Raw genomic sequence first — 18,845 nt, 5'->3', positions numbered from 1 at the left:
CTGTGCAAGAATTGAAAGAAACTTTAGTGACTTCAAACTACAATTTTGACCAAGTCTGAGTGCTATGATGAGTGAGACACGATGTGAAACACAGTTCAGTTTGACATGGAGGAAGAATAAAATGGCTCACAGTAGGCAACATCAAAGTTGACCTCTGGGGGATAACACTGAAACCACTAAATCATCATAACAAATCCAAGTTGCCGGGCAGATCTTAAGGTCTTTACAGATGATGGATGGTGAGGAAAATCTGTTGAGAGTGAAACAGCTAATGCTCATAGGGATTCAGCCGAGCTCGGTGGGCTGTAAGCGTGTAGCTAAAACAGATACAGCATGAAAAGGTGAGCAGAGTCTGATGTCCACGGTCAAGTGCTGACTAGTTTCTCTTGGTGCACATGAAACAGTGCAACATAATGACTCAGCAAAATGCACAATGGCCACTTCATGTTTGAATCATTGTGAGAAGCATAATATTCTGGCAGAAGAGGGGCTTTGCAGGGCAAGTGCTTGTTCAATACACACACACACACAAACACACACACACACACACACACACAATCACACACAGACACACAATCACACACACACACACACACACACACACACACACACACACACACACACACACACACACACACAATCACACATAAGAAAGTAAACAGGTTTGTCCACATGCTGCTTGTCTGTATTAAGTGTGCTTGAAAAAAACTTAGTTTGAAACTTAACTAATCATCAAAATGTGTAAAACTCATAAAAAAAAGTTGAACTGCCTCAATTGTATTTTAAAATAGATTAAGAAATATTCCCAGAAGCGTAAAAACAAGAAATCCTGAATGATACAGAGGGGATTTGTTGTTTTCTGCTTTTATCTGGAGAGGAGGCTTTGAGTCCTACTCAAACAAGCTCCGCACTCAATGTGGTAAAACGGGAGAAAATCCTCAGAGGGCTCCGGCAGCTGGTGAATGGCATCTGTATGCATCAGTGCCTCAGAAGTGAGACAGACTGCATGTACTGCAGAGGCTCAGGGGGAGCAGGGGGGGTTCAGCGAGTGAACAAGTGTGATGCAACACAATGCAAGAGCTGTGGCAGGTCACAGCATCACATATAGAAAATGCCTGCAAGCAAGATTTCCTGTTTATTCATGCATTATCTTTGTAATTACTTAATATTGCGAGTAAAGGACCATAAACACTAGGAAATTGTGTATCACATCTACTACACATTATTTAGGACCTTTGTTGCATCTCTGAACAGAACAAGTGCATCTCTGTGATCAACCTTTTAATACAAGCATGAAATTAAGACATCTATTCAGTACTAAGTGTGGGATTTATTGGGAAGTATCCAGCATTAATATCCTTAATACATCATTAAAATTATGCATTTCTAGTAATTTTTGTCCTTCATTACCTTGTAAGTCACAGTGATTCATCCAAAATGCTTAAATTTGTTCAAGTTGAAGGACACACACACACACACACACACACACACACACACACACACACACACACACACACACACACACACACACACACACACACACACAAGAAGTAATATCCAAATGGCACCTTGCAAGCAGAGTGGAGCTCATCTCCAGTAAGGCCTGCACGGTGATAAAAGGATTCTGCTGTTTGGATTAGAGTCAGTCATCTCTGCTGAGAGGGATCCAGACTCTAGAAAGGGCGATTGGACCTTGGGCTCTCGCACCCAGAGCTAGAACTTGTACTTTTTCTATGAATTCAGTGTGTGCTGGGACAGAGGTCGTGGTCCCATATTTCTCCGTGCTACCATAGACTGTATTTGAAGATGGACGACAACTTCCCCGAGCTGATGACATCCCTTCGAGCCAGAGTCAAACAGTAGTGACATTTTGATGATGGTTTCACTGACCTTCTTGAACAGGCGGATGACATCCTCGCAGATCTGGGCCAAGCGGACAATGACATTGTTGGTGTAGATCTCGCTGAGGGTGGCATGGTCCCGGCTGTCACGCCTCGTCTGGTTTAGCACCAGGTACCAGCAGTTTACTGAGGACAGGAGGTGCTGGTCTTTTCTGAAAAAAGAAAATAAATACATGATTAATGATTAGTAGAATGTCTCTCATGATGTGGCATGAGGTCCACGTTTAAACAGGTGTTTTCACAGGAATCTGTGGTCATGCACCTCTGTGAAGCTTAAGTGGTGATTTGAGGTAAATACTAAAGTCAGCATGCTAACATCCTCAAAAAAACAATGCAAGCATGCTGAAAATGCTGACCATGTTCACCATCTTAGCGGTAGAACCCAAAAATGGGCTATTTTCCAGTGCTTAGTAATAAACAAGAAATATTTGCCTAGTAAAATGTTAAGTCATTAAAATATACCAAAAACTGCATTCACAAAGATGGACGAAACATCTCCAGCTCCTGGCACTATCCAGAAATGAAGCTAAAATATCCAGAGCATGAGCACTGCCACCTTGCATATTTGGAGCCACAATCTGCATGCAGTTTCGTGATTGGGTAATGGAGGTAGTGAGGCCGAATCCCAGTCAGTCTTGAACAAACATCAGAGTGATTAATAACATCACTTCTTTGACGTGTACTTTGACTTTTTAATTTGGCCCCATGTCCCATCCTTTAACATGGAGGAGGCTGGGTTTATAACTTGTACTGCTGTTAGTCACCTAGTGGCAATCAAGAAGATTTAGCTTTAGCTTTCGGGAGCCATCATGTCATCTATCTTTATACAGCCAACAGTCTATGGGTAATGATAAAGATGTACACTCCATTACTTCCTTTCTGTCCTCCTCCACACTCTGACAATGCAACACTCTAGTAAGGGATCACTTGTTTAAATGTATAATGATGGTGACCATAAGGATCCAGAGAGTTGTGGACCCCTGATTGCTGCATAATCAGTTTAAACTTTCTCCGCCTCAGGGGCTTTCAACCAGAATGACCAAGGTGCAAAGACACACACACACACACACACACACACACACACACACACACACACACACACACACACACACACACACACACACACACACACACACACACAAACACAATCCCTTCAAACACAAAACCTTGTCTGGATACTATCTGAGCATTAATCAATCTACCCACCCCGAAGAAACACAAGAGAGAGAGGAAGTTTGTAACAAAGGAGGGAGAGAGAGAGAGAGAGAGAGAGAGAGAGAGAGAGAGAGAGAGAGAGAGAGAGAGAGAGAAATAGAGAGAAATATAGAGAGAGCGAGAGAGAGTGAGGTGGGGGATATAGGATTTAACTGTGGGGAAGAAAAAAACGGGACAAGCATCAAAGAACTCCCCCTCAGAAAGCCTCCATAATGCTAATCACATCTAATGACGTTGATATCCAGTTACTCCAGAGTGCTTTCTCCATTATTCCTTCACTTAACTCGCCCTTAAATACACTTAAATCAGGCTGAAGGGACACAAGCACCAGCATCATCATCTTCACAACATCAGAGAAGGGAAGAAGACAGATTACCACGTAGAGTAAACTTCGTCCTGAGATGCACTTTTTCTCTCTGAAATGCGAGTCAATTAATTTGTAATTACAGTAATGTAATGGTACTTTGAAAGAGCTAAGAAAATCAGGCCATCAGTCCACGCCACATTTCAGTCTCGCAATCAAGAAGAAGTAGTGAAACCATTAAATTGGAGATTAATTTTCTGTATCAGAATGAGATGAATCCATCTCTGAAAAAAGAAGGATTTAGGTTTATACTAACAATAGAAGACCTGCTGTGGACCATATTCTCCTCCACTCCCTCTGGCTTGGCCTATTTCTTCTGTTTCACCATCCCTCATTCCGTACCAGTACTGCTCGACTGACCTATCCGCCTGCAAGGGCCACGGCTCTTCGGTATATAATTGCGGTTTGTGGTTGAGAGATTTACGGGGAAAGTACCTCTCCTCTCTGCTAATCCCTAAAAGTGGTCAGAGATGCATCATCACATCCCTAAGCACAACCAGGCTCTAATTTTCTGACTTTTTATATCCTCATCATTCTCACCCAAACACAGTTAACTGTACTCTAGAGACAAATCCTCTGTCATCCGAGGACGATTTAAAGTACTTATGGACCCATGGTCCCTAATATGCTGCTAAATCTGCTGCTTAAGTCATTTTTCCTTTTAGTTTATTAAGTGTTTCTCTTGACTGGTGTATCAGGTTATTTACTTTCTATGCCACACTGACTGTTTCATATCAACCCACTCAGTAGTTGAGACACAGAACACTTTGGGAAATATCAGGGAATCACTGCAGCTTTTAGGATATGTATCTAACTGTGCAAACAACCAGATATGGCAACATTTAGCTGGATAAATGAAAACATGTACCTGCTTGTGACACTAATCTAACTGCAGAAAAGTCAGGGGATACCCAACTCTGCATATATTCCTTCTCTTGGGACCAAGACTGTCTGCCAAATATCATGGCAATCTAACATAAAAATATCCATCCATCTATATCGCTTAATATCCATCCATCTATATCGCTTATCCTGTTAGGGTTGCAGGGGGGAATATTGGGTGGGAGGAAGGGTACATCCTGCACAGGTCGCCAGCCAATCACAGGGCCAACATACAGAGACAAAAAAACAGGCACACTCACATTCACACCTCATTAGAGACTCCAGTTGACCAAACTCCAATGTGGGAGTAACCCTGAGTACTCATTAGAAGTAAAATAAAAATGAATAACCTCCTTAAAAAAAGCATGTCAAAGATTTGGTCACAAAAAACATCTAATGATAAAAAATCTTTCAGCTGGGATTAATGTTACAATCCCTTCAACCAAGATTAGTTATCCTTTCGTATTCCTGTAAATTAGACAGTTTATTAAAAATGTATAATAACTTAACAGACGTAATAACGGTGGTAAGTCTGGATTCTTAATGATGACACTAAAGCTTCAGAGATAAAGAGACAAAAGGACATTAGATCTCTTATTCCCTCGCCGCCGTCCTCATTTCCCAGGAATCAGGAGAAGAGGGTCGGTAATCAGGCCTGTGTACGAGCTGCATCTCTGGGAACCGAGCATTTTCACACAATACTAAATGTAGCTGCTCAGCTGGTTTTATTACACTGAGAATTACTCATTCCTCCATCTCTATTACCACTTCTGCTCGCTGATTTCCTGTAAAGAGGCCGGGTATCAGTTGGAGAGCCTGCAGGTCAATTAATCTGGCGGCCTTCAAAAGGCTTGGTTTTGGATGGCTCCTTGCCCTCTGTATTTATACACAGGATATCATTAACATGCAGAAGGCAAACGATGAGCTCTGAGAGTCTCTAGAGAAGTGAGACGGAAGAGGAGGAGGAGGAGGAGAGGGAGGAGCAGAGAGGAGTGCAGCTTTCTGGCATCCATTACATGCGTCTCATCCTGCAAAGCAGTGTCTGTCTCCATGGTTTGAACAATTTTCTGCTCCCCCCGTTGTCTCATTGTGAGACAGAGTCATGCACTATTTTCTGTGAATGCTTGGAGGAGCATGGACGGGACACAGGGACAGAGGGTGTGAATGGGAGAAACAAACAATGCAGTGTATGGTTGGAGAATATTGTGATAATCCTTTGCCTGTAGAATCAACTGATGGTTGTCTCCATAATGTGCACACCCTGAACAAATAAGCATTGTATAGAACAGCGCCCGTGGTTTAGTCATAGTTGCAGCGAATGCCACCGGAGCCTGTGATGTGTGTGAGCTGGGATTTCCAAAGGGAAGTGTGTTATTTTATCAAACCAGGACTCGGCTCTGTCAGGGCCTTTAATCCGCTATACGCCGGCTGCCTACTGCTTATCAATGAAACAGCCAAGGAAAAGGAGAAGGAGCCAAACGGTTTCAAAAGACAAGGGGCACGTGGGCACATGTCACCAGCTTTGCCATTCAAATATGCTTTGCCCCCCGTTTTTCGAGCGGGGATTCAATATGCTATGTTGCTGATTTGCATATCATTCAGCAGTTTTCCTTTTTTTTACGCGACGGAACAGACTGCCAACATTTGATAATGCACAGCTGCACCGACGCACGGGCCAGAGCAGCAAGGCAAAATACAGCACGAGTGAAGACGAGACATGGGTCTGACTAGATTTGAAGAACAAACTACAAACCACATAATCTATTGATGTTACAACACGCTGACTCCCAGCAGCTGGTATTGTCAATCTGACAGGAGCAGGGGATTTACTGCTGTGTTCAAACAGGCCGAGGCTGTAGAGATGAAGTTTAACCTTTTAACCTTTTCCCCTCAGACCATCAGAAAGCAGCGATGTCTCAACAGCATAATATATCTACATGTAGCTGTAATATGGTGCAAGTGAATGAAGGCCTGCAGAGCATAATGAACTATTCACTATTCACCCTTCAATCAACCATTCAACCATTATTTGCAGAAATACCAAAATATTCCTCAGCCCATTTCCATGAAATCTCGTGGAGGGGTGGAGCCTGTTCTGAGGAAGAACCCATTACATTTTGGTGCTGATCTGGATCAGTGCATGAATTCAATACAATGCAATTTTTTCACTTTCTTCAACATTTTTAAGGGTCTGATATTTATGAGTGTCTGCAATTTGGTTCAGATCCAATTAAAAATGGAAGTGTAGTTTTGGGGACTGTTGGGCCGTGGCGGAGGGATACGGTCTCTGAGTGCTATCATCTGGTCCTATCCTACAGCTGCAGACTAGCATCCTCCTGAATACATTGTAATAATAACCAAAGCTCTGTTTCATCATGTTTGAAAAAGGTGTGTTCATAAAAGAAATCGGCTGGAGTAATCCATTTTCAAAGCTGTGCCCTGCTTCTGACCATAACCCAAACAGAAACACCCCTGAGAAACGAGCAGAGGCATCTTCCAACATGAAATAACACACATACGAAAAGATCTGGCACTGTGGAGAATAAGATGTTTCCCGCAGCTCCACCCAAACCAATCTCTAGGTTGCGCACACAATGAGATTAACACACACACACACACACACACACACAAACACACCAATTTGGACACCCATACAAGCCCTGCCTTATCTCTCCCAGACAGGTTATTCTCCGTATCAATATTGCATGAGTAGCCTTTCCAATGGTGCTATGTTACATCTGAATATGTCTGTTCGACCAGACAGACTCTGATTTGACGGCATGCATTATAAATCCCTTTCACTGTATACCCCGAAAACATCTGCTCCATAATCAAAATCAAGTTATCTGTCGTCTCTGAGGAACAGTGAACAACTAAGAGAAAAGGAGGTGCTGGTCTTTCCGGCACAGTTAACTGCAGCATTGAGCAGCTGAGTAAAGCTACAGCGTTTCTCTTCTCACTGTGGCTAATGAAGCAAAGTGGACGAGCAAAAGGATCCTTGGGCGGGTTTGCTGCGGTGAAGCTGTAGCTGCAGTAGCTGTAAATCACACTGGCATTCGGCCTGCTAATGAATCTCTGCACAGAGAGGGTTCAGCCAACAGACTCCCAATTGCGATCCAACACATATGGAAGCGGGTTCTCATCGGGGGAAAGCTCGGTTTTTACGGCTCTGTTTTGGTTTGTCCCTCAAAAACACAAAGTTTTAAACCACTGATGAAAGTTACGGGGCTGCTTGGGAAGTTCTCCGCAGCTCAATTTGTGCCCAAAACATGGAGCTGAAGGGTTTAAAATGTTTTTCTACTTTCTGTGTTTATGAACCTTATGATTTGTCAAACACCACTGTTTTCCCTTTTTGTGGTTTTTCGTCATTTGCCATAAACCCAACTGTACATAAATGGGAAGAAAGGCCCAATAGAGGGCGTGTCACCGGCGATTACCTGGATCTGTCCTTGCCTGTCTCCTCAGAGCAGGAGTGAACAAGGTGCGATCTTGTTGTGAGACGTTTGTGGCTTCATCAAAACCTTGTAAACTCACTTTTGATGATTGACTGGTCAGTGTGAGTTTAAACCAAAAAGCAAGGACATGTAATGGTTTTTTTTCATTCTAATGCGAAAGATTGTGTGGAATTAATGTCAGGAGGCATAGACTTTCACTCTGAATGGATAATACCAGAGGGAGATAAACCAATAAAGAAATCCTGAATAGAAACGTCTATAATGCCAAAGATGGCAGTTTTATGACACAGTTCACTCCTGGCATTAGAATGCGTCTCCAGATGTGTCTCCAGTGACCACTTGAAATCAGATCTCACATCCCCGCTCTATATGCAAATACACATTTAATGCACGTGCCGTGCCTAATGTGCCTGAAATTAAAAGCAGAAATCAAAACATTACAGCCAGGGTCTATTCCTTGGTGTCTCCCAACCAAACCAAATAGGCCAAGATGTTTGACACACTTCTGATTTAACTCTATGGACTTTTAAAAATATTCAGATTTCTGCTAACGGGCGCCCTACATACTGAGGGGAGAGTCCTCCGGCAATGGCCGCAGGTTCGGCCTCGACCCGGCCCTTTGCTGCGTGTCTTCCCTCGTTCTCTCCCCACTTCACTCTTGTCGTCCACTGTTACTATCAATAAACTAAAGGGGAAAATTGTCGATAAAAATGCAGACATTAAAAAGAAGACACTTTCGTATGTCGTGGACAGATACATTTTATGCATTAAAGAAACAACTGGGTGTGTGTGTATTTCCTATTGTGCAGAGGACGTGAGTTCAGCAGCAAGCTCTTCAGGTCAGAGTCATGTACCCACACTACAAGAATTGACACCAACCACCTCTGAAAACGACTTAGAGGTCAGACTTTAAGCATCTTCAGTGCATCTTTGTGTGTTCACACATGTTCACATCTATTCTCTATTAGCAGGTATCACCCAAAATACATCAGGCATGTACAGCGCCTGTGTGTTTGTGAGGGTTCTGTGGATTTTGGCTTGGCTGTTAAGACAGCTGTGATCTTGGCACTCGTGTTAAGTGTAATATTATTAGAACATGTGTCTGAGGTCAGGTGGTTTCTCTGACACCTGTGCTCTGGCTGTGTGGATTAGATCAGCTGTACTGTGCAGAGGTGAAGCCGCTGTGTCACAGCAGCAGCACACACTTCAGTCGAATATCAGCCAAGTCTGAGACGCCAGAGTGAAGCAGGTCTCCAGTAAACCAGCTGGACTCAACTCCGGTCAAATCTTCATCCACTACACACACACACACACGTACAGTGCATTTTCTCAGAATGACAAAATGCAACAAACATTTTCAACACAAGCATTTTCATCCCTTATTGTGGATGAATCTGGTTTGATCAGATCTCATTAATATCAGCACCGCTGGTGTAGTGGTATCATGCAAGATTCCCATTCTTGTGACCTGGGTTCGATTCCCGGGCGGTGCATGGATTTCTGCTTTATTCTCCTGTTTCCATCCATTCACTTGTCTAATGCAGGACTAATTCTTATGGCAGCTGTGACTCTGGAGGTAGGGCGGGTTGTCCTCTCACCAGTGGCAAGCTCAAAACTTTAAACCAGGTTTGTTGAAAAAATTGGTGCAGTTTGATCAGAAACATTTTATAGCAGGAAAATATGCATTCATCCATGTATGTCAATAACAGTGCCGCTGGTGTAATGGTATCATGCAAGATTCCCATTCTTGTGACCTGGGTTCAATACCTGGGCCGTGCATGCCATTTTCCCTCTAGACTGACAGCACTGCAAAATATAATATATCTACCAAACAATGAATTCTAGGTGCGGCTGCAGCTCAGGAGTACGCTACAGTGCTGTGTGGATGTGGTTGATAACACTAGAGAAGCTAAATAAATACAGTCCACATAATAATGTTGCAATATAGTGATGTGTCATTTTCTTTAATCTCAAGTTCATTGAGTCAACAATCATGTCGACACACTGTAAGGTCGCTGTTCTGTTTCAACTAATAAACCATTATCCTGGATAAATTGCATTTTTATTTTATAACAACAGCCAAATGCATTGTTTTCTGCCTGATGCAGTTTGTGCTGAGTCCCATTCCTACCTAATGAGTGCAATTTAAAACATAATGAAGCATACGGCTTCACTCAAAGCTTTCTTCAGTGTGGTTAAGCACTAAATTACAGCACCAAGAGTGCATTGAATGTGTTATGTCCAGCCCTCAACAGTGTTTAACTTCATCTATGAACTGAATCCTCATTATCAAGCCAGGATCTGAACTTTCAAGACGTCATAAAAATCCGGACTGTGATAATAGATATTCCCTCACAGCACATAAACATAACAGTGTATTTTGTTGCGTACTTCTTTCACTGTAATCAAACCAAGCACAGTGATTAGCAGCAGGGCTGGGTCTCACAGTCATCTTATAAACAATGAAGTGTTTAGGAGAGAATAGAGTAACTTCACATTCAGGTCCCTGTGATCAAAGTGCTCGGTGAGAGGGCAGTGGCCTTTACAAACAACAAAGAGCTCCTGATTTACAGTAAACACAATGAGGAAAGCAAATAGGAAAATGCAACAATAACACACAACGTCACAAAAGCAACAATCTGCAGGGAGGGACACTCACTTGAACTGTTGATGTTCCCTGGAGCTGCGGATCTTGGAGGAGAACCTCTCGGCCAGCTTCTCTAAGCTGCGGGAGTATTCCAGTTCGATCTCAGATTTGCGGCGGAAGAACTCCTGCAGGTCCTGCAGCAGCTGGATGCGAGAGTCCGACTGCTGCTCCAAGCATTTGAACTGCTCCACCAGCTGGTTACGGATCTCTGTCCATCAAAACAACAACAAAAATGGCATGAGTCAGTTGTTATCACAATAGCACACTCTCTGGTCAAAAACAATGTGTCAGCATAATGTAAAAGATTACAATACTGAGTATTTGACAGTTCAAATAATTTGCTTATATGCAATGATTCCTAAGATGTTGTTATAGAATGATCATGACAAGTGATGTACCTGAGTCTTGATATTTCACAGTTTAACCATGAACTTTATTATAAATTGAAAACAATAATACAAAATGATACAAAGAAAACTAAAAATTGTAATAAGACCATTGATATCAAGATGTGAGGCAGATTTTAGTAGCATTAGTTTAGTTACTGTTGTTGTTACGGAAAATTAAGGCCACAATTCTTGGTTTGTCTGATGTTGACCAATCGTAGAAAATATATTAACAGAAATTGCGTAAGTCAGCGTGAAAAAACAGAAACATGAAAAAGGAAACCATGGGAAAAAAATGCTATTTTCCCGACAGCAACATGAAGCTGAGAGCGGAGAGCAACCGGGGAAGCTCCAGGCCAAACAAGATGACCTGTGTGCATGACCTCTCATAAGTGTCTATACGCTGTGGACACAATGTGAGATCCACCTGATTTAATGAAAAGCTAATGCACTCCCTTTTTTGGAGCAAGTTTCCGGAGCAGCATTTCTCCTCAAGAGGAACCTGACACTGCCTGGCAGACTGCAGATCCTTCATGCCAGTGGGAGCCCAGGGAAGAAACCCGATTCCTCTTTGTAGTGCTGTCATCAGCAGCATTGATTCCTCGGCACAGGAAAAGAGAAATGGCCTCCTGACTTGATTGAAAGAACTACAGTCAACAGGATCAGTGGTGTCATTCCTCAAAAGGAAGGAAACCTCCTGAGCTAATGAGCCCTCTTTAATTAGAAACAAAAATGTCTCTAATAAATCAAGATGCTCTTTTGTCAAGTGAAAACACGGTTTCCCTCGGTGCAGTTCCTGAGTCAAGTCAGGCAGTAGAATTTAATGACAAGAACTTAAGATCAGAGCACAGCTGGCTGCGGTTTTATCTCTGTGCTTACATGGTGTCAATGTTTCTTGAAATATTAAGGAATTCCTTCACAAAAAAACGGTATGATGTCAAAACAAAAGCAGGCGTTCCATTGATTTCTTTGGAAAATATTTAATTCCTTCATTTCAAGGAACATTATCCCACAGGAAGACAGGATCCAATGCAAAGTACAAAGAATGTATTAGGTCAGCTCATTCTAAACGGAAAATACCCTGAAAGCTTCCACCCATTATCTACACAGCTTATTTTACTGAGGGTCACGACTGGAGCAGGACCGACTCTCTGCTTCTCCTCACAGTCACCCTAATAAATAAGTTATTTGGTGGGTAGGAAATGAAAGGACTGCTGTAAATTTAGAGTGTAGGGTGCACAAATCAAACCCAGGTCAGACGGTTGGGAATCTTGCATGATAGCAGTACACCAGCAGCACCTTCGTTGATCAGCAAGAATGAATAGTGGGTCGGCAACTCAAGAGGTCCCACTCGTAGCCAACAAAGCTTATGGTCAACACACAGAGACAAACCATTCACACCAAGGCTACATCCACACTACGTTTTATTTTGAAATGCACCTTTTCTGCTACGGATACGATTTAGAGGTAGTTTGAAAACGCTGCTGGCCCTATTTTAGTTTGAAAACTCTCGGGGCTGCATCTACGGTGGTGCAGCTATAGAATGTCAATGAGCATAAAGAAATGCTCTAAATGGGCCTTTGCTAACATGTGCACTTAAAGTCAGCATTTTACAATAATGCAACTGTTTACATGCGTTGGAGATAAGCTATTATACGAGGAATGCCTGGTTAGCCAGCCCGCACATGCTCAGTGTATGAGTGGTCACATGATGTACTTTTTCATACGTGTTAGCGCGGACGGAAGGATGGAGAAAACCCACACGGACATGGGGAGAAGAAGACTCGAACCTCCATTCAAAGCAGGATTCTTCTTTCCTCTTCAAGCACAAACATGAAAATAGCTTCCTATATGTTAGTCCCTGCAAATCATAACCGTAAGGATGGATTTGACACGTATCTGAGCCATGGCAGTATAACACTGCAGGCCGATGAACTGCCGACTGAGCGGTGAAACCACAGCAGTGACACAGCCAGTGTTTCCACGCAGCTGAGGGTGTAAGTTGGTCACCCAGACTCTCCTCCAGGATATACATGCAGGCTGCGTCTGCTGGGGAAGCAGCGAAGTTGTGCAAGCTGAACATTTTCTCCCCCTGTGATGTCGTGCCGCCTGGTCTCAGCCTCGAGCGGCGTGCTTCACTCTGTGGTTAACCATGGTCCCGGCACTCCCCTTTATCCAGGGGCCTCCCTCGGCCTCTAAGCACCGAGGGCTTAAAGCTCAGTTTTTAGAAGGAGCTCTGAACCAGCAGCTTGGGGACTGATACCATTTGGCTGCATCAGTCCTAACAAGAAGGGTTGTGCTGTTCCCGACATGCAGCTATATGTCCTCCTGTCTCTTGCTCTTGTGTGCTTCTTTGATTTTCTGTTACAGAGAAAAATGGTGCCAAATCAGGCAAAAGATATGCCCCTTAAAAAAAAAGGGAACTCTGAACCACCAGCTGCAGCTCTGCATTTGACGGATGAGTTTGGAAAAATAGGTCACACACTACAAAGTGGTGTGTGTGTGTGTGTGTGCGCCCTTCCCTCTGAGCAACCATGAGCAATTGGAGAATTATTCTCTAAGTATTCCCAGCTCTTCAGAGTGGCTTCATTCGTTGTGGTTTATTCAAAGTGAGGGACCCCTCTCTGTGGTTCTTTTCAATCTGTTTGGAAGAGGAGGAGGAGGAGGAGGAGGAGGAGGAGGAGGAGGAGGAGGAGGAGGAGGAGGAGGAGGAGGAGGAGGAGGAGGAGGAGGAGGAGGAGGAGGAGGAGGAGGAGAATTGCTGTGAAAGTATACACAGTAAAAGTTTTGATTGTTAACCTTTATGGACAAGTCATGTGCATCATTATGTCTCTCCTTACATAAAGAATTTAGCCTCTGCTCTGATTTTCTACAACATGAAGAAATAAAAACAATAGTGTTTATAAAACAGTTTGACATGAAAAAAGCCGTTACTGCTTCCAAGGATGATTAACAGTTCTAACCACCAACAGAACCGATGTTTTAAAGCTGATGAAAATTTAAGGTTAATATCTTAAGTATAAATACCTCACCAAGAACCCCTCAGGAAACGACATTTAAATCTGCCAGACCCACATTTTAATTCAGCATTTTACAAACTTGTATCAGTCCCATATCTATCAGGACACATGATTTATTCTTCGAGAAATCAAGGAAAAGTAAAAAAAAGAACGTCCTGTCTCACATTGTTAAAGACAGTTAAAAAAATATCCTGTATCCATCCATCCAGATCTGCAAATTGTATGGGTTCTTCACTGGCCCATACCACCAAATAATAAGGTTGTAATGCATCCAGAAGTTTTTGTGCAATGCTGCTTACAAACCATCAAATCAACAGGGGTGAAAACAACCTCCTTGGCGGAATGTGACATGTATGTAACAGTTCTTTGAACCCACAAACATGGATGCCCCACTTTCAGCTCGGCTGCTCTGGTTTTCGTGGAGCTGCAGCTATAGAATGTCACTGAGCACAAAGAAATGCTCTAAATGAGCCTCCTGATAACATTGCATATGCAGTGTTGTGGAAAATGAATGAATATCAGAGATTTATGGAATGAAAAGAGGACTTTCGGCAGACAGTTTCACTAGTTAACTGTAAGAATGGCCCCCTGCTGTTCCAAAGCAAAGCATTCACTGGAATAAAGTATGAGCTCATTGAAAGTTGAAATATTTGCATTTCAAACGGGACTTTTGGTTTAACTGATGAAGGATCTGGAGAAAGACAAGGACTCCGAGTGCAGGTGGGATTTGTTTGGGCAACCTACCAAAAACACAACTCTTCTAATTAAGTGTGGGCAAGTTGAAGCTCTAATGTTTCCGCTTGATGAAGCATGTGATTATTGTGTGTGGCAGACCTACTGTGTGTTTCTATTTAGAGATGGAGCCATCTGCTTTTTTAGGGGGGGGGGGGGTCATCTTCAGACAAAAAGGCTAATAGAGAAAAGAGGGAGTGAGACGGGAGCAGTTAAATATGAATTTGGTTAAACTTCTACAAACGAGGCCAGAAAGACACATTAATAATTCAAAGCTTTATGACCAATGACCTGGACAACCAGAGTCTGTGTAGTGATCACTACTAAAATCCCTTTTTCTTGCGATCATTTGGACATTTTAATACTATTTATGAAAATCATAAGAGCTCTCTTTCTCCCTGAATGAAGAAAATGAATGATGATTTTGTTGCCACTGTAACATTGTTATGGCACTACTGCTACCTTTTCTTGAAACATTATTTCTTCCGAGTTGAATACTGCAAGCAATCCTGTGAAATCTGCTTCTTTTCATCTTCTATTGTAAAATCCGTCTCAACTTCCTGCAAAAGGCCAAACTATCCAAAACAGTGGTTCACTGTTTTCTAAATGGAGATACCTCTTTTGATTAAATATAATATATAGTAATTGTTGATTTTCAATCATGAATACTGACATCTGTAAATACACACTTTTCAATACATTTCCCATATTATAACACTCATTCTTGCCAGAAGTGCCTTTTGAGTACTTAAAGCTTTATGTACTAATTTCTAGATTTTTATATAAGACTCTGCATTAATCCAGTAACATTTCCAATCTGTGTCTTCATCAAATACTAAATTCATGGTGTTGTCATATTATTAAACTTATATATATATAGATATTGGAATCATAATCGTAGAGGTAAAGGTTTGTTGAGATGAGGAGGAATCTGCATGTGCATATGCATATAATGTCTATTCATGTAAAGGAGCAGAAGCAATCAATGTGAAATATCTGCCTGAGATAAAGAACCAACGTTTAATTTACTAGTCAGGTTCACTACTGCTGCTTCATTACTACGTACTATATGTATGACATATGACCACAGACACTTTACATTCCTGACCTCTAGTCCATTAATCATTATAAGAGGCCTTCCCTTCCTCTGGACACCTGCTCTACGACATGATTTCTCCTGCACTGTTCAGGAACAGGAACTGAAGGCACAGTGGACACTTGTCTCCTCACAGAGCAGGAAACCCTGTGAAAACAATAGAGGGATGTTGGAGATCCCTGAACTTTGACTCGCACAGACAGAATCCTGTGGTGGCAGCTGTGTTAAAGCAGAGAACATGATGATGTGTCTACGAATGACTGCAGCTTGTGCAGGAAAATTAAATTAAGGTTTAGTATATCTGCCAGAGTCCTACAATAGTTTGTGCATGAATAAAAAAGCTTCCATCTAGATTCTCATGCTAACCCCTGTTGAGCTAGTTATCGCTCATGTGCATTGGCTCTCACTATAGATGCCTCAGAACAACTTGGTAAGACTTCCACAGGCAAGTGCATTTGTTGGGACCATCGAGTATTTGCACAGCAGTCTGTCTTTGGACGACCTAATTGTTAGCATCTGCATTGGAGATTTCCTCTGGCTGTAACGGCTGGCTTCCTGTTGGCTCAGCGCACGATTGCATGTCATTAAAATAATTCAGAGAGGCATATTTTAAATACACAAAAAAGATTATTGTACCTGTACGTATAATCTGGTTTCAGGGTGATTGTGGCGCTCAGAAAAGGATATTTTTCATTTATTTATTTCACTTTGTGATTGTGTGAGAAAAAACTCTTAACGAGCAATGAGCTTGGTTCATGCCAAAAACTGAGAAACATGAGAGCTCCCTAAATGTGAAACCAAAGCATCTCAATTTCCTCAAGCCTCCTCTCTGTTCGTTGATAGGAAAAGGATACCTGAAATAAATTGTTCACAAAAATTGTTTCTATCAAACATGGTAGTTCTTATCACACTGACGTTTGTTCAAATGTTCCAGTTTTCAGGTAGGTTTAGTTTTAATTAGTTTTAAGTTGATATAAAAATGGGCTGAAAAGTGATGATGGACAGCCTATCAGTGACCCTTGCTACTGCGGCTCCATCCCATGATCACTACTGTTCAGACTCGGGCACCACATTACGTCTTTGGATCGAGACGGCAGTGTTCGTATCCAGGATATTATTTGCCCAATTTTACGGTAGTGAGAGGAGTTGAAGAAGCGTCGTTCATCTATATAAAGAGTCTATGTTTTGCGCACTTTTGCAAGTTATAGAGCCCGGTATTTGTTCATCCATTGTTCCGAACATCTGGATGTTTAAGGTGTGGTGTTTTGGCTGAAGAGGTGATAATTTTGAGTGAACCAAAAGTGAACAAAGACAGCGATTCTGTGAAGTGGATGAGCAGACAGCCAGAACCTATATTAAAACATTTAAGGGTTGGCATGGAGGTAGTCTGCTATATTTCATACAGAAATTATTTATGCTGTGGTTGTAGCGTGGAAATGAAAAGTACAAACTACTTCAGCACTTGTCAATAACTTCTCTGATATATTAATTTAAAAAATTGCAATTTGAACAATTGGTGGACAGAGATTAAATTATTACTGATCATCTTTTAAAAATCCTATGCCTCTTTCCGGAGTTAATTCAGGACACCAGCTGTGATGCATTGGTGCAGCATATCACTGCAAGGTTGCTGCTCAGGAGGACCACGTGATGTCTTGACGCACTGAAAATGGGAGTGCAGTGAATGTGAGGGATGTTCTGCAGAGCATCCTGAGGGCAGCGGGGAGAGAAGCCCGGCCGCACAGGGCAGCGGGATGCCTGAGGAGGAGCGGGAGAGATGGATGCTTTCACTGCGGGATAATAAATCTAAAGTATCAGCTCATATATATAAAGTGGAGTTTGATGGTGAGTATTTCTTGTCTGTAGATAATTCCAGACATGTTAAGTGAATTATCCGCTTTGTGCTTTAGTGTATTGGTGCAGTGAGTGTTGAGGAAAAACAAAGGGATGTCCCTGTGTAATGCGGACGAATTAGAAAACATAACCAGCCCCAAGGAGACTTTGAATTTCATGTTGTTGGGCGTTCACATCACCAAGACTCACACGCACCGGACAAAAGCAACTCTGAGCTAACTTAATCCCAGCTCTGCAGTATGTGGTCTGCACGCTGCAGAGGCCAAGTCCCATGAAAAGCAAACACACAGATGCCGCCCTTATCCAGACCTGGATTCACTCTTTCTCTGTCCCACTCACAATGCAGGGTTTCAGTTGTTGAAATAATCCCCCACTTCTCTTTTCCCTCTTTTTTTTTAATCCTCCAATTATTACTACAATTTTGGATTCATGATGTCAGCACAGGTTCTTCTCTGTCTTGTCTCTATCTCGCCTGCTCCCTCATTAACCCGGGCTGCGTGTGTAGTAAAAGATAAGAATTAGGAGCTGAGGCCAATCAATGGCTGAGCAGATAGAAACTGATGGAGCGTCCCTACAGCAAGGTGTCAGCTGTCAGTCTCTGGGTCGTCCCTCACTCCTAATCCTCCCTCCTAATTATCTGCTGGTTTATCTGAGTTTTCACAGGATATTCTGTCAAACAGAAAAACAACAAATAAGTCTGACTCGCAGCTTTTGTGCTCCTCACTCGAAACAGATGCTATCTAGGCCCCAATGTTATAGAGCTTGGTAATAAACAGCCAGCTCACGTTAGCCTCCCAAAACGGCAATAAACCAAAACCCACACTGAAGGAAAACACTCATCCCATGACGACAATAAAATTTGAATTCAACAGTCGCTCAAAGAGGCAAATCATCCCAGATTTCCTCATCTCTCTCTCTTACATCGATTTCCTCTCCGGTGCCGGAGTTCTCATCATGTCACCACGTTACATGAGCTTCAGGAAACTGAGCTCCAGCTGGAAAAACGCCCTTTTCAGACTCTGACTGGCCATCCTCGGCTGTATCCAGGACCCAGCTCAGCAGGACTGAGGCTGAGAGGTGTCTCCATGGCAACATGGGCGTGCCCCAGTCCCTCGGGAGCAGCTTATTGGAGGAGAGGTGTAGTCTGATGGATGTGGAGAGGTGGCAGCAGTGAATGAGGAGGCATGTACGAGTTGTATGCGCTGAGACGTGGAAGAAATTTAACTGGGAAGCTGGTCAGCACAGCGCACCAGCATGTGATCAAAGCACTGAAACCAATTCTACCAGTTAAAT

At 42.6% G+C, this 18,845-nt stretch overlaps 1 protein-coding gene and 1 non-coding gene across 2 annotated transcripts in view; one reads left to right on the top strand and one right to left on the bottom strand.

The window, feature by feature from the left end:
* srgap3 (SLIT-ROBO Rho GTPase activating protein 3) overlaps positions 1 to 18,845 on the bottom strand; it is a 54,549-nt gene that overhangs the window by 29,019 nt on the left and 6,685 nt on the right. The window contains exons 2-3 of the mRNA XM_061069227.1: positions 10,477 to 10,672; positions 1,891 to 2,053 (exon numbers count right to left, since the gene is read on the bottom strand). Coding sequence (XP_060925210.1) covers positions 1,891 to 2,053; positions 10,477 to 10,672 — 359 coding nt within the window. The remainder of the gene's footprint in view (positions 1 to 1,890; positions 2,054 to 10,476; positions 10,673 to 18,845) is intronic.
* On the top strand, positions 9,240 to 9,310 carry trnag-ccc (transfer RNA glycine (anticodon CCC)). The gene has a single exon. It is a non-coding gene; the product is annotated as a tRNA-Gly (tRNA).

This window comes from Limanda limanda, chromosome 4 (assembly GCF_963576545.1).
Source record: "Limanda limanda chromosome 4, fLimLim1.1, whole genome shotgun sequence".
In the NCBI taxonomy this organism is placed as follows: Eukaryota; Metazoa; Chordata; class Actinopteri; order Pleuronectiformes; family Pleuronectidae; genus Limanda; species Limanda limanda.
Note: the sequence above shows the minus strand (reverse complement) of the source record. Positions and strands in the feature narration are given on the sequence as shown.